Here is a 16,061-nt window from a genome sequence, read left to right on the forward strand (position 1 = left end):
GTAGAAAAGGTCAATAATGATGGCCCTGTGCTACAGGACCAGCTCTGAACTCTCTTAGAAGTGCAGCTGCAACTAGAAAGAGCAGAGAGGTTTTTGTACGAATCTGTATCACTGTGTGAGAGGGAAGTAGCCATACTGCTGACAGTAATAGTCTGCAACATCGTCAGCATGAACTTCACTGATTGTAAGAGTGAAATCAGTCCCATATCCACTGCCACTGAAGCGCTCTGGGATCCCAGAGGCACGGGTAGAAGCAGCATAGATAAGAAGCTTGGGAGCCTGTCCCAGTTTCTGTTGGTACCAAGCTACATAGTTGCTGACACTTTCACTAGCTATACAGCCGATTGTGACTTTGTTCCCCACAGGCACTGATAAGGATTCTGGAGACTGAGTCATTATCTTCTGTCCACTGGAATCTGGATATAGAAATGATAAGTGTATATACATGAATGTGTTATTTATTGGTGAGATAAGAAAAGACTTAAAGTCAGCTACTCATTGACAGTAGATATTCCTGCTTAGTTTGTTCACGCTGGAGAAGGAGAAATTTAACATTCTTACTTTTAACCCAGAGGAACAGGATCCAGAGGAGCTGAGTCTGTGATATCTTCATCCTTACTGAGTGGCAGTTGTTGATTAATAAACGAAAAAGAGTAAAAAGAAACCTTTTATAAATCTTCCCAGCATTAGTGAAATGTCTCCTGGGTATGAATATGCAAAACAGACTGTTTTATATCAGAAACACCTGCATTTACAAGCAAAGGATGTGTGTCTGCTTTTATTAGCAGTAGTAATACAGGGTATCCACAAAAACACTCCTTGATTTTAAATGGGTACAAAGTCCCAAAAAGCACAGTTAGCAAAATCTTACACAATCGCTTGCAGTTTCACCCTTAAAAGCTACATTTGGTGCAGGAGTTGCAACCTTCAGACAATGCAACGCAACAAAATGACCAGATGTTCAAGTGGCTCCCGGGATCACCAGACATTACTGTTGTGACTTTTTCCTTTGGGGATATGTGAAAGCCAGAGTGTGCGTACCTCCACTGCCCACAACTATGGATGATCTGCAGGAACGCATCACTGAAGCTATAAACGTGATCATGCTGAATATGCTTTGGAGAGTCTGGTCCGAGCTCGATTATTATATCAATGTTTGCTGAGTAACAAGTGGGGCGCACATCGAGTGTATGTATTCAACAGATACCATATGAAACTTTATGAGTTGATGAAACTGTAGCCTCAAAGGTGAAATAATATTCCAATAAATTGTGGTTTTGTAACCATTTAAGATCAAGGAATGTTTGTAGAATTATGGCAAACAGAAAGTACAGTATATTTTCCAAATATGGCAGCACAAAAATTAAAAGAAAACTGTGCATTAATAGACCTTTATCAAATCAGTGTTGTTCAAATATACATATAGTTTTACTTAAGTAAAAGTACAGTGAAGCAGAAGTAAAAAAAGTTATTGCATAATAGAATATTTTAGGGGCATTTTAGTCCACTTTTAAAGGTAATAAATAGAGATAAAACAAAGAAAATCAGATGATACCTTTTTATTGAACTAACTTAATACATTTTCAAAGGTAATCCTTCTTTTCAAAGGTAATCCTTCTTCTTCAGATTAGAGAATGACACGGGGACAAATTTGTCCCTGTCCCCGCAGGAACTCAATTTCCTCGTCCCATCTCTGTCTTAACCTCTGTCCTATGATTTTAAAGTGTTTGAGGCTTGTGCAGATGAGGAATGGGGCAGGGACAGGAAAAGAACTCTCGGGGATGGGACAGGAAAGTGAGTTTTTGCGGGGACGAGGAAAAATTTGTTCCCATTTCATTCTCTACTTCAGATCAGATGGTTAAGGGGCTGGAGGACTTGCCGTACAGCGAAATATTAGAGAAACTGGGCCTCTTCTCCCTCGAGCAAAGGAGATTGAGAGGGGACATGATTGAAACATTCAAGGTACTGAAGGGAATAGACTTAGTAGATAAGAACAGGTTGTTCACCCTCTCCAAGGTAGGGAGAACGAGAGGGCACTCTCTAAAGTTGAAAGGGGATAGATTCCATACAAACGTAAGGAAGTTCTTCTTCACCCAGAGAGTGGTAGAAAACTGGAATGCTCTTATGGAGTCTGTCATAGGGGAAAACACCCTCCAGGGATTCAAGACTAAGTTAGACAAGTTCCTGCTGAACCAGAACGTACGCAGTTAGGGCTAGTCACAGTTAGGTTGCTGGTCTTTGACCAAGGGCCGGTGCGTGAGCGGACTGCTGGGCACGATGGACCACTGGTCTGACCCACCAGTGGCAATTCTTATGTTAGAAAAACTTACATCTTTATCAATACAATTCAAGGAAATTTACATTCAGAGATTGGCCTAGAAAGGAAAGCCAAAGTGTCTGACATCAATGCGCCATGCACCCCACTTCCCCAGCAGTGTCAGGGCAGGATTAATTATTTGAGGGCCCCTAGGCACACAAGTACTCTGCCCCGCCAATGCCCCACCCACACCCTGCCCCATTTATCTGTTTTCTTATTTACTTCTTTATTTCCACTTGTATTTCTTGTTTTGTTTGTTTTTTTAATTCTAAACAATCAAAGATTGGTATACCAGTGCATAGTTTTTCTTCTATGCAGCCCCCAAACATCTCAGAACAAATCCCCCTTCCTTCCCTTCCCACCTACTTACCCAGAATTTTAACTCTGAACCCTTTCCATACATATATAAAAGTGTTCAAATATATTGTAAAGCGGTAATACTATCCGAAATACTGTATAAGTCAATATTAATAATCAAGTTTACAATGTCTCACTTAATGTCAACCAACTGTAACCCATATGTATTTATGAACAACCAAATTTCTAACTCCTCTAGTATATTCCACTCCATGTTAACTTGTAATGAAACAACAAGGCAAGCAATCCACCAAAGATTCCAACATGAAACAAAGGAGATTCAAATCAGGTTTATGCAAGGTGCTCCCAAGAATCATGCCTGATGCATTTCGCCAAACAAAGCTAGTCAGTGCTATCAGAAAACCACGCCTTTCAAAAAAACACACAGAACACAGATACACCCTCACCCAGTATGGAATAAGTAATCACAAACTAAAAATAGAAATATGTAGATGAAGGTGAAACTGAACTGCCAAGAAGCCAAACTGCATACAGTGAAACACCACAAAAACAATGACATATAGCCTCCTAATACTCTGCAAAATATAAATATAGCAGATGTAAATTTAAAAAAAACCTGACAATCACCACTTTACAAATTAACAAATAGAAATAAAACAAAAATTGAAAATAAGAATATACCATTTTATTGGACTAATCAATTTTTCAATTAACTTTCAGAGGCCATAGCCTCCTTCTTCATGTCAGTATAGTATACTGCTGTTACATTATACTGTCTTGACTTGCGAAAGGGGGTTTTGGTCTCTAAAAGTTAGTAAAAAAAAATGTATCAAAATTAGTCCAATAAAAAGATTACCTTATTTTCTGTTTATAAAAGTTTCATCAATACAACTACAATAGTATTTTATTCTAAAACAAAAAAATAAATCATTTTTCTACCTTTTGTCATTTGTGCTTTAATCATCTTGCCTTCACTTTCTTCTTTCTAGCCAGCAGATGACCTCTCTCTGTCTTCAATGAAGCATCAGCCCCTTCCATCCACTGTCCGCCCTCTCTCAGTTCCATATAGTATCTTCCCTCTTTCTATGCTCCTTCCATAAACTGTCTATCCTGTGCCCCTTCTCTCCTTTGTACATGATTCATTTCAGCTTCACCCCTTCTCTATTTTTCTATCTCTACCACCTCACCTATACTCTGGCATCTCTCTATTCTCCTTTCCTTCCTTCCTTCCCACTCCACCCCATGGTCTGGCATCTCTATCTCCTTCCCTTCCCTCATGCCTTGGCATCTCTCTCCCCTGGCACCTTCTCTCCCTCCTTTCCCCTGGTCTGGCATCTGTCTCATTCCCTCCCCCCATGCCCTGGCATCTCTCCCTCCCCCTCCATGGTCTGGTATCTCCTTTCCTTCTTTCCTTTCCCTCCTTTCCTCCCATGGACTTGGCATCTCTCATTCCTCTCCCTTTTTCTTCTCCCTCCTTCCTTCTCCCCTGCAGCAGCAGCATTTCTCCCCCTCCTCTTCCCCTTCTTTCCCTGTGCAGCAGCAGCAGCATTTCTCCCCCTTCCCTGTGCAGCAGCAGCATTTCTCCCCTCTTCCTTGTGCAGCAGCAGCATTTCTTATGTGCCTCCCTCCAGCGAGTGTTTAGCTGCTGGCCTGCTCCCTTACTGCCTGCAGCAGTTTTTCTGCTCCAGGCCATGGGCGTCGGCTCCTCACGCGATCTGCAGCTGCTTCAGAAGCCTTTTCTCTGACATCATGATTTGTGTGTATGTGTGTTATGCTATGTTAATCAGGTTTTCTATTCTACCTTTACCTAATCAGTTCAAGGTTGGATTACATTACTAGAGGTTGGGTCAGTTATTCAGGGAGTTACAATGAATAGTTTGACATGGACATTCAATAGAGTTGCTAGTATACATAGATCAGTACAGTTATTAATACAGTTAGGTCATAGTTACAAGTTCAAGTAGGTCATTGTTGGCTCATCATTTAGTCCCAGGAGTTGCATTAGACAGTTTAGAAATGGGCATTTACAATTACCATTTTGGTTTCTTCAGGGTTAGCTCCCTGTTTCGGTAGAGAAATACTTTAAAAAGTTTTCTGAACCTGAGATAGTAGTCACAAGATAGTAATGTAAGTTGTAGTTGGTTCCAGCATTTTGCTAATTGATATTGGATGGATAAGGTAATTTTTCTGGTAGACTTTATATAGTAGGGCAGTAGGTGTTCTGATTTCCGTAGTCCATATATGAGTCTTACTGTTGCATTTTGAAGTAGTTGCATACATTGTATATGGTTTTTCTCTAACCTCTTAAGTTTCCCTCTTTTCACCTCACACAAACTTGTACTCATTCTTTCTGGAGGAGAGGAATGGCCTAGTGTCTTAACATCCAAGGTTATGGGATTGATCCCAGCGCTGGTCCTTGTGACCTTGGACAAGTCACTTAATCCTCCATTGCCCATCGGTTTGAATGTGTAACCACAAAAAGGCAATCCTGTATACAAGTCCCCTCCCTCTCTTTCAATCTCTCAGCTGATAATCTGTCTGCTAGAATGTTGTCTCCCACTCAGACTCAAAGCAGAGCTTGAGAAAGCACAAACCAGCATGAGGCACTGATATACCTGCTGGCTTGTGCTCGGCCCAAAATCATGACTTTTTCAACTAGAGCATTCCTGATGGACAAGAGCTAAATGGGATTAAGTTCCTATGTGTTGGTGCAATGAAGTTCTCCAAATAATGATCTGGTCACTAACATAATATCTTGTAGCCCAGAGATCCGAGGTGGAGTGGGGGTGGGGTGGAGAGGGCGGACCACTCAGGGCACTATTTTGGCGGGGGCGCTGGCAACTCTCCTCCCTTCGGCCCACCCAGCTCTTCAAAATGTTCATTAGCAGCAAACAGCATCTTCTAGCTGTTGCTCATGCTGGCTTCAGCTCTCCTTCTACTACTACTATTAATTATTTCTATAGCACTACCAGACGTATGCAGCGCTGTACAGAGTCACATAGAAGAAGTCACTTCCTTGTTGTGGGACCAGGAAGTGACATCAGAGGGAAAACTGAGGCTGGCATGAGCAGCAGCTAGGAGATGCTGCTCACTGCTGCTGAAGAGTTTGAAGAGGTATGCGGTGGGTGGGGGGCTGTGATGTGGAAGTGGTATGGGGGCTGCATGATAGGGAAGAGGTACAGGGGGCACACAGCATGGTGATGCTGGGTGCCACTTCTCTGAGCACATCCTTCCCTCACTACATCGCTGCCAGAGATCACAGAAGAAAATATCCTGGAATACTTTCTGTATATACAGAGGGAGCAATGGAGGATCCTCAGGCTTTATGACCAGAGAAAAGTTTCCCTCATTCCCTTCTACCCACACACCTCAAGATAAAAGAACTACCAATCAATATTCATTGGCAGTGGTCAGCATTTCTCTAAATACTAGCCGTTGCCAGATAATTTCGGCCTGGTTATTTAGGGCTTGTCCCTATTTAGATACTGGCACTGAATATCCAGGTACTGCCTGGCCTGCTGCAGTTATTTGGGTACCAGACAATATTTAGACCAGTGCCCAGACAAAGTTAGGAGAATCTTTTTTCTGTCCTAATGTTATCTGGGCATTTACATGGTTGCCCGACTGAAAGTTGTCATCAACAAAGCACAGATTTTGGTTGTACCCACACTCTACTCCCAGACCACCCCAGCACTAACCAGAGAGTGCCACAGGGGTCAGAGTATATATTTACTGGCAATATTCGGTACAGTGCTGCTGAATAGGTGCTCTAGGGCTGGCCAGTAGGATTTACCGTATTTTTACGCATATAATGCGCACACGGGTACAACGCACACACGGGTATAGCGTGCGGAAACAAGGAATTTATGTAAGAAAATTTTGGTATAGCGTGCCCACGCGTATACCGCGCATGCTCCTCATTGAATTTTCATAATCCATGCCAGCGTTTAAGCCCTATTTATCTAACTGTTGCTTTGTATGCAAAATAACTTCTCAAGAAATATTAGCTGAGCTATTTTAACTATCAGCAAATGCCGCCAGCAGGGAAATTACCAATGAAGTAATTTTGTTTCCCAGGTTTTCTATTGTAATGCCTATTCTATTGTGATGCGGTGTTTTCTGTCTTGCTGGCGCCCTTCTCCATCTTCCTGCATCATTCGCTGAAAGCCACGGGCAGCGGATCCTATGTGCCTCTTGCGGCTGACCCAGATGTGTTCCTCTGATGTCATGTGAATGATCTTAAAAGCCAGGCAGGAGCATTTGAAATGGATTCTGGAAATCACTGGGAGCCAGCGAAGTTTGGCTAGGAGTGGGGAGACATGGTCAGCCTTGCGTTTTGCAAAGATCAACTTGGCTGGAGTATTCTGGATTAGCTGGAGTCTTTGAAGACTTTTTTTGATAACAAGAAATGGTTGGCCTTACAGTCACATGACCTAACGCCTATTCTAATTCTTTCCGGTGATGTATGCATCTCTTATTTCTGTTCACTGTTATTTGTTTATATTGTATTTAATTTTTGGTTTAAATAAACTAAGGTCCTGTTTTACAAAGCGGCGCTAGCGGCTACCCATGGCAACAGCCCCAAAGCCTTTTAATTCTCTATGGGCTTTGGGGCCATTACTGCGCTGCAGATGCTAGCGCGGCTTTGTAAAACAGACCCTAAGACTTAAAAAAAATAAAAAAATAAATCAAAATTGTCAGAAGTAATTGCTGCTTTTTATGGGGACAGGTAACTTTTATGGGGGATGGGTGGGGACAGAGGAGGTTCCTCACAGGGAAGGGCAGGGACAGAGGGTATTCTTCACGGGGTTGTGCGGGGACAAAAGGGATTCCTTGCTGGGATGGAGGGGATTCTGGCTGGGACAGGTAGGGCCGGGAGGGATACTGGTGGCGACAGTTGGGGATGGGCAGGATTTCTGTCCCCACGCAACTCGCTACCACAGAACTGGCTCCTATGTCTACAATGAAAATGCATGAGATACATTTATGTGCACTGGAGACTGTGTGTGCAAATTTATCTTATGCACAGTGGCGTAGCGAGGGTAAGTGGCACCCCTCCCCCACTGTCTTCTTCCCCCTCCCCTCCGCCGCACGTGCGCCCCCTTCCCCGTACCTTTTTAATTTTCCAGGTGTCAGCAATATCACAAACTTGCTGCCCGCATCATGTCGGCTATCCCTCTGATGTCACTTCCTAGGCATTGGGCCTTGTAAAGAACGCCAGAGAGAGGTGACACCGACACGTGCAGCAAGTTCATAATGCAGGGAAAATGAAAGAGGCATGAGGGAAGGGAAGGGGCACATGTGCAAGGCAGGGGGGTTGGGAAGGAGAAGGGGCAGAGAGGAGCACGGGTACCTGCACCCCTTACAAGGGCCACCACCTCCTCCGCCCCCCCCCCCAATACTACGCCACTGCTCATGCATATTCATTATGTATACTGTGAAAATCTGATTGGCTGGCATTGCCCCAGGAGAGTTGGAGTACCCTAGTTTAAAATACTCAGGGTAAAACTGTACTCAGGAATCCTCCAGATTAAATGCCTCCATTTTGACAAAGAATAACCTTGATTAAAACTGATAATTGTTAATGGAACACTCAAAAATAGAAAAGGAAGTTTTTGTATGGGTCTGCTGTATCACTGTGTGAGAGGGAATTGTGTTATCCTGTTGACAGTAATAAACTGTAGCATCCTCAACTTGAACTCCACTGATTGTGAGCCTATAATCGGTCCCAGATCCACTGCCACTGAACTGTTCTGGGGTCCCAGTATAGCGGTAAGAAGTAGCATAGATAAGAAGCTTGGGAGCCTGTCCAGGTTTCTGCTGGTACCAGTGTAAATCATTATTGCCAATACGTTTACTGGGTTTACAGCCAATGGTTACTGTGTCCCCAACAGATACTGATAAGAATTCTGGAGACTGCGTCATCACAATCTCTCCACTGGAATCTGAAGATAAATAGAAAATTCAAAGACAGAGAAAATACAGCTCAGAATAACTGAAAACATTTCAAGACATGGAATTAAAAGTTTTAGCTAATACTAGTAATATAAGTGACAAAATGTGACACAATAATTTATTTAATAATGCTTAAGTTTAATGATATGTAATTGTTTTTTAAAAAAATATTTATTACCAGAAATCCATAATATCAGCAGCCAGATAAACTGAGTCTGTGACACCATCTTCATTATTCTGTGTTAGGAGCTTTTCAACTCTATTCCTTCATGCGATGAAACTTTTATAAATGCATAGAGCAATGAGGAGAAACGTGCAGAAAAATATGCAAAACGTCTCATCCATGCAAATTCTACTTCCTATAAGTCGGGGCAACCCTGTCAATACCTCAGAAATGAAAGAATGTGGTGTCAAGCTGAGGGGGCCTTTGCACTAAAGCTTAGCATGCACTATCAGACATTAGATGTATGCTAAAGGGGAAATTCTAAAACCTCCAAGTGCCAATCCTGGCATTGCATAAAATTGGCCCAGCAGTTGAAAAGCAAGATTTTTTAGTTCGCACATATCGGGCACTGTTCATTTTCCTCGTATCAAGTAACCAACTATTTTCAGATCTCAGTGCTCTCGGTGAGCTGTACAACATCAAGTATTTTGCTAAATAATTTGGCAAAGTGCCATAAACACCCTGTTGGACAAGCTTTAAGATCTTAAATTGAACACAAAATAGTATTGGCGGCTAATGTAATTTTTTTAAGATGGGCGACTGTAATTGGATGAATGGAAAGCAAATGAGAGTCGGGGACACAGGGGACGTGAACGTTGGTAAGAGTTGGTGGGAGGATTTAAATCCGGGAAACAGATGCCGCCACCATCTTTCTCATATACCAGCAACTGAGTTGGATGACGATAGCTACCCCGGTGAGCAATTTGATAATATATAATATAAGTGCAGATAAAGACAAGGGGGAAAAGAGGTGGACATGAGAGATTGTCTTTAACTTTTGTTCCCTTTATTTTTGCTTACTTAGGGGGACCCTTGACACAGCTCGTTTTTGGGCGAAACATGTCAGGTCTGACTCCCAGACGTTGGCTGTATATTACATTGAGCTAAGTACCAAAGCTAAGTACAAAGCACTTTATCTAAAGTCAAATACTAAGCACTTATATTTAAAGGAGGATATTTATTCTTGATTGAGAAACTAAGCAGTTTTGATAGAGAAGATATAAAAATGGATGGCCAATGATGAGGCACCACGTAATGCTTTCCGCAGTTTCAAAGTTAACATAGCGGAGGAGTGGTGGGGCTGAGGCTTCCAAGGAGAGTGGAATGATTGAGTTATCTGGATTATTTGAGTTTTGAACACATTCTCATGGGACACCCCTCAGTCTGTTTCCCTAATCCCTGTAGTTTAACCCCCAATCTCCCAACCCCCAACTACTTTCATTATAAGCTCCTCTCCTAATTCAAAGCCCCACCAAAATTTAACCAAGGAAACCCTTCTCCAATCCTTCGGCCACCACCTAGAACCCTACAATCCCTGGACTTACCTGGAGGTGATCCCGGGAAGTCTAGTGGCTTGGGAAAAAAGAAGTCCCCTCCACTCCATCTGGCTCTGGGAAACAAAATGGCTCCTGTGACCACTAGTGGTAGTCTCATGGTACAATTGTTAGGGGGGGCATCCTTCCATATAAGGAACATATCAGGGGCTCAGAAAGGGGTTCAGCTGTGGGAGATATACTACTACTATTTATTATTTTTATAGCATTACCAGATGCATGCAGCGCTGCACAGAGTCACAAAGAAGAAGAAGAAGACGACAGTCCCTGCTTGAAAGAGCATACTATCTAAACCACAGTTCTTCAACCGCCGGTCCGTGGACTGGTGCCGGCTTGCTCACGGTCCGCAAAAAAATCTTGCCGGTCTGCAAAGGATTAGGGTCCATACCGCAACGAAAGGTGCTGGCCTCAGCTGACTTGCAACTTCCTGTTGCCGTCGCTGTGCCGGGACTCCTGCCTTCGCCGGGACTCCTGCAGCGTATGCTTCCTGCCATGTCTCCGCACCTCCCGACCAGCAGCGGCAGCTCTGTGTGTTTTTAACTTCGGCACAGAGCTGCCCCAAAGTAGTAGTTTAGCGCGGTTTCATGAGGCAGCTTTGGGGACTTTGCTAGGCCGGCCCACATCACATCATCGAAGCGGCCCCGTGGCTGCCTCATGAAACTGTGCTAAACTACTGCTTAGGGGCAGCTCTGTGCCGATGTTAAAAGCACACAGAGCTGCCGCTTGCCTAAAGACTCTTGGGCCACTGAAGGAGGGCAAAGAGCAGCTGTCCTGGAGGTTTCCCTTCCTCTCATCTTTGCAGGTCCCTTTTTTCCACCTTTTTTTTTTCTTCAAACGGCAACGGGACCCAGCATCCACATCAAGTAAGTTCCACTGTTCCTTGCAAGCGGTTCTGCTCGGTCAAAGCTTCCCCTCTGACATGAGCCACCCTCAGGGGAAAGAAAGTGACCCGCAAAGGTGAGGGGAAGGGGGGCAGATGATGGAAGTTGGGGGGAGGAGATAGAGAGAAGGGGCAGATGATGGAATGGAGGAGATGAGAGAGAGAAGGGGACAGATGATGGAAGTGAGAAGAAGGGAGAGAGAGCAGAAGGCAGATGGATGTCAGTTGAGAGGGGAGGGCAGATGCTGAATGGAAGTGGGGAAAGAACGCATACTGGATGGAAGGAGGAGATAAATAAAGGGGGAAGAAAATAGTAAGATAATGGAGGGGTGAGGGAAAGGGTGACAAGCTGTGGGTAGACACAGTGAAAAGAGGGAAACAGGACTAAATAGTAAGAAAGAATTTAATTTAGACGGAGGCAGAAAATAGAGAAGGAAGAGCAGAGAAGAAAAGGGAAGAGAGAGCAGAGAACGATATCAGATCTGAGTGGAGGAAATGAGAAGAGAGAGATGCTAAAAACCACAGGGGGGAGGGAAGGACAGAGATGCCAGACCATGAGGGGAACAGAAGGAAGATGATGGATGCCAGACCAAATTGGGGGGGGGGAGGCAGGAGGAGAGATGGCAGGGAAAGACAGACAGTGAATGGAAGGGGCAGATGCTGGACTGAAGAAACAGAGAAGGTTATCATGCCGCTGTACCAGGCCATAGTACGCCCTCACCTGGAGTACTGCATCCAGCACTGGTCACCGTACATGAAGAAGGACACAGTACTACTCGAAAGGGTCCAGAGAAGAGCGACTAAGATGGTTAAGGGGTTGGAGGAGCTGCCGTTCAGCGAAAGATTAGAGAAACTGGGCCTCTTCTCCCTCGAACAGAGGAGATTAAGAGGGGACATGATCGAAACATTCAAGATCCTGAAGGGAATAGTAAAGAAAGACACTATTCACCCTCTCCAAGGTATGGAGAACGAGAGGGCACTCTTTAAAGTTGAAAGGGGATAGATTCCATACAAACGTAAGGAAGTTCTTCTTCACCCAGAAAGCGGTAGAAAGCTGGAACGCTCTTCCAGAGGCTGTTATAGGGGAAAACACCCTCCAGGGATTCAAGACAAAGTTAGACAAGTTCCTGCTGAACAAGAACGTGCGCTGGTAGGGCTAATCTCAGTTAGGGTGCTGGTCTTAGACCAGAGGGCCGCCGCATGAGCGGACTGCTGGGCATGATGGACCACTGGTCTGACCCAGCAGTGGCAATTCTTAAGTTTTTAGGGCAGATGCTGGATGGAAGAGAGTGAAAAGGCAATGAAAGCAGAAACCAGAGACGACAAAAGGTAGAAAAAAATAATTTTATTTCTATCTTGTGATTCAAATATATCAGATTTGAAATATGTATCTTGCTAGACATAATTGGGGAGTGCAAAGCCCAGGCAGTGCCTCTTTAGCTTCCAGCTGGCTTAGGGCTCTCTCTGACCAGGGGGCAGTTGCCCTAGTTCCACTCCCCTAACACCATTCCTGTCATGTGTGACTGTGGTATTCTGTTACATGATATTTGTGTAGAATTCTGTAATAATTTGGCTTATTCAGTTTTCTTGATAGTAGAGGGGATATATGTGAAGGGGAGGGGAGACAGGGGTTTTGTTGATCTTTGCCCTGTATTATTTGTGTTTATAAAATAACAATTGTATAGAATATTGTTTCTTTTTATACTTTAATAAAATATGTTCAATATAAAATCATAACTATTTGAGGCTAGGATCAGATGGTTTGTGGGACCGAGCTCGCGGGGTATGGGGCGGCGATGGTTTTTAAAAAAAATTTTCAGTCTTAGTAGTTTGCCGGTCCACAAAATAATTATTTTATTTCCGCTGGTCCATAGGTGTAAAAAGGTTGAAGAACACTGATCTAAACAGCCAAATCAGACAAACAGGATATCATGAATACAGTTAAGAGGAACGGTTAATCAGCTGGCTGGGTTGGAGGGCAGAGGAGCAGGGTTAAAGATTGAAGACTATATCAAAAAGGTGGGTTTTCAGTCTGCTTGAAGGGGCTTGATGGACAAACTTGGGGAACATGAGAAAATAGATGGGCTAACCCCCTCATTCTCTACAACAACCATTCAGAATGTGATGTTGGTTACTGCAGAAGGCAGGGCTTTTTTTGTTTTATAAGAGATAATGTCCTTTAGCAGATGCTCTCAATAAAAGGGGCTCTTAACTGAGTCTTCTAAACCCAAAATCCATCTGACTAAGGGTGTATCAAGGACTAGGCTGAGAATATGCATGTGTGTGTGTGTGGGGTGGGGTGGGGGTGGGGGGTTCTTTATTTGTGTGTGGGCTCCTAAGCTGCTATTGCATTACCTTCACTGATGGGTGCTTAAAGGATGTACTCTGTCATACAATGCTGAGCAGATTCAATGGTTAATCATTTAAAAAAAGAATGGGGCGGTCGGCGGTATGTGAGGCAGGATGTCAGAGAAGGAGCTCGGCCAGAAGTGCCGGTGTATGGCTGATACGGTCGTGCAATTAGGTGCTGTGTTGGGCTTAGGAATAGTTTTTTCAGTCCTGTTCTTCAAAAGGAGGATGTGGCCCATCACATTTGGCTGTGGACTGGGTTTAGGCATGGCAATATGCAACTGTAAGAATGATTTGAGGGCACATTACATTCTTCATGGAAAATTTGTTAAAGACTGATCCTGCAGGAGATGTCACCTGTTCACTCTGGGTGAAGATGTGGAATTTGAATTATTTTATTTATTTCTTTAGAATACCGAGTTCCCTAAAGAGTAAGCTCACATTCCTCTGAATTGATAACATTTTTGGGAGTTCTTCTTCCTTTTAATATGTTGGCCAAGATTAGAAGGCAGCCTTTTATTTCATTTTTGGGGAGATGGGTGTTGTCTAGAATCTGAAACAGAATAATAAACAAGGAAAAATGGATTTGAAAAAAAATAAAAATCAAAAAAGAATAAAATCAAAAAATCAAAAATACATATAACCAAATATAAAGAGAGTGGGGAATTGAAAACTTCACCTAAGGATATTGAATTGTGTAATGAAAAAGGGCCAAATGAATAGTATGCTCTGGTATATGTAAACGGGAATGTCAGCTTGAATCTTGTAAGTGTATTTTGAGAGATCAACAGTTATATTGGTGATCATATTTTCATTGGACAGTAGCTAGGGATATAGATGTCACATGGTTGCTCACTCTGTTGATCTCTCAATACACTTTGTTCCAACGTCACTTTGGTTATCTGGTGAGTAACTTTTGATCCTGTTTTTTTTTCCCTTGGTGGCTTATAGTAGCGCCATCAATTCTTAAATATTTAGATCCCGTCAGTTTTAACATTTTAGCCATCTTCCTGACTCCCTAAATTTCATGTTTTACGCTGTCGACGGAGAGGATTGATGTTTTGGGTCTCTTTTTTGTGTGCCCACGTCATTGCAGCCACTTCCATTAAAATAAATGTGCAAGATTTTACCTTTTATTTCATTACCACCACGTACAGTGCAATATCTAGGGTAAGTTCACCCGTATTATTTTTGGCACCATTTTTGTTACGCCTTATAGCCTTTTTGCCTTACGCCACCAGTGTTTTGGTTTTTTGGTTTTGCAAAGTCACTTTAAATATCCTCCAAAGATGGCTGCATTGTTGTGTAACGCTGTGCTTTTACTCTCTTTCACATCTGAGTGAGTAACATATTTGTGGCACTGTTTCACTACAGGATAAGGGACAAGAGATATTTTTCAAATCATAAGGCCGATTAGCATAAGGGCTATGCTCAATTTTGGTTTTTATTATGTCTCTTAATATTGAATTGTGTTTTTAGATCAAATGCTTTTTCCCAGTATTTGCTTATCATTAAGCTTTTTATATTAATTTTGTATTTTATTCTGTCATACCATGTTTTTTTGATGAAATATTCTTTTACAGGATTTGTTGCCATGACTGTATCATTCCAATTGTTTTAAATTTGGGTCCTTTTCTTGGTTGCCAAAATTGACTCATTTTAAGCCTGTTATTTATTGTTTTAAGTGTTTTTCATAAGTGTACAGTCTACATTTTTGAAATTGTGTATGAGCTTATTATGCATTTTATGTATTACCGTATTTTCACGCATACCCCTCGCGCGTTATACGCGTGAGCGCGGTATACAAAATTTTTTTTACATAGTTCCCACCCCGCCCGACGCCCGATTCACCCCCCCCCAGCAGGACCGCTCGCACCCCCACCCCGAACGACCGCTCGCACGCGCTCCCACCCGCACCCGCATCCACGATCGGAGCAAGAGGGAGCCCAAGCCCTCTTGCCCGGCCGACTCCCCAACTCCCCGACAATATCGGGCCAGGAGGGAGCCCAAACCCTCCTGGCCACGGTGACCCCCTACCCCCACCCCGCACTACATTACGGGCAGGAGGGATCCCAGGCCCTCCTGCCCTCGACGCAAACCCCCCTCCCTCCAACGACCGCCCCCCCAAAGAACCTCCGACCGCCCCCCCAGCCGACCCGCGACCCCCCTGGCCGACCCCCACGACACCCCCACCCCCCTTCCCCGTACATTTGGTAGTTGGCCGGACAGACGAGAGCCAAACCCGCCTGTCCAGCAGGTAGCCAACGACGGAATGAGGCCGGATTGGCCCATCCGTCCCAAAGCTCCGCCTACTGGTGGGGCCTAAGGCGCGTGGGCCAATCAGAATAGGCCCTGGAGCCTTAGGTCCCACCTGGGGGCGCGGCCTGAGGCACATGGGCCCAACCCGACCTGGGAGCAGGGCAGGGCGGGCGTAAGGAGAGTCGGGACAGCGCACGGAGAGGCGGGGCAGTGCACGGAAAGTCAGGGCGGGTGAACGGAGAGTCGGGACAGCGCACGGAGAGTCGGGGCAGTGCACGGAAAGTCAGGGAGGGTGAACGGAGAGTCGGGACAGCGCACGGAGAGTCGGGGCAGTGCACGGAAAGTCAGGGAGGGTGAACGGAGAGTCGGGACAGTGCACGGAGAGGCGGGGCAGTGCACGGAAAGTCAGGGAGGGTGAACGGAGAG

General features: G+C 44.2%; 1 protein-coding gene and 1 gene segment (V, D, J or C); one reads left to right on the forward strand and one right to left on the reverse strand.

Moving 5' to 3' along the window:
- Positions 1-8,200: 8,200 nt before the first annotated feature.
- Positions 8,201-8,998, reverse strand: LOC117367262. The segment is given in 2 exon segments: positions 8,201-8,580; positions 8,769-8,998. Coding segments are annotated over 2 exon segments (435 nt in total).
- A 4,492-nt stretch (positions 8,999-13,490) lies between these two features.
- LOC117363983 (MICOS complex subunit Mic10-like) lies at positions 13,491-13,715 on the forward strand. The gene has a single exon (XM_033952655.1). It carries the CDS (start codon positions 13,491-13,493, stop codon positions 13,713-13,715), a length of 225 nt encoding a protein of 74 aa, XP_033808546.1.
- Positions 13,716-16,061: the final 2,346 nt, after the last annotated feature.

The sequence above is a fragment of the Geotrypetes seraphini genome, chromosome 1 (genome assembly GCF_902459505.1).
Source record: "Geotrypetes seraphini chromosome 1, aGeoSer1.1, whole genome shotgun sequence".
Classification (NCBI taxonomy): domain Eukaryota; kingdom Metazoa; phylum Chordata; class Amphibia; order Gymnophiona; family Dermophiidae; genus Geotrypetes; species Geotrypetes seraphini.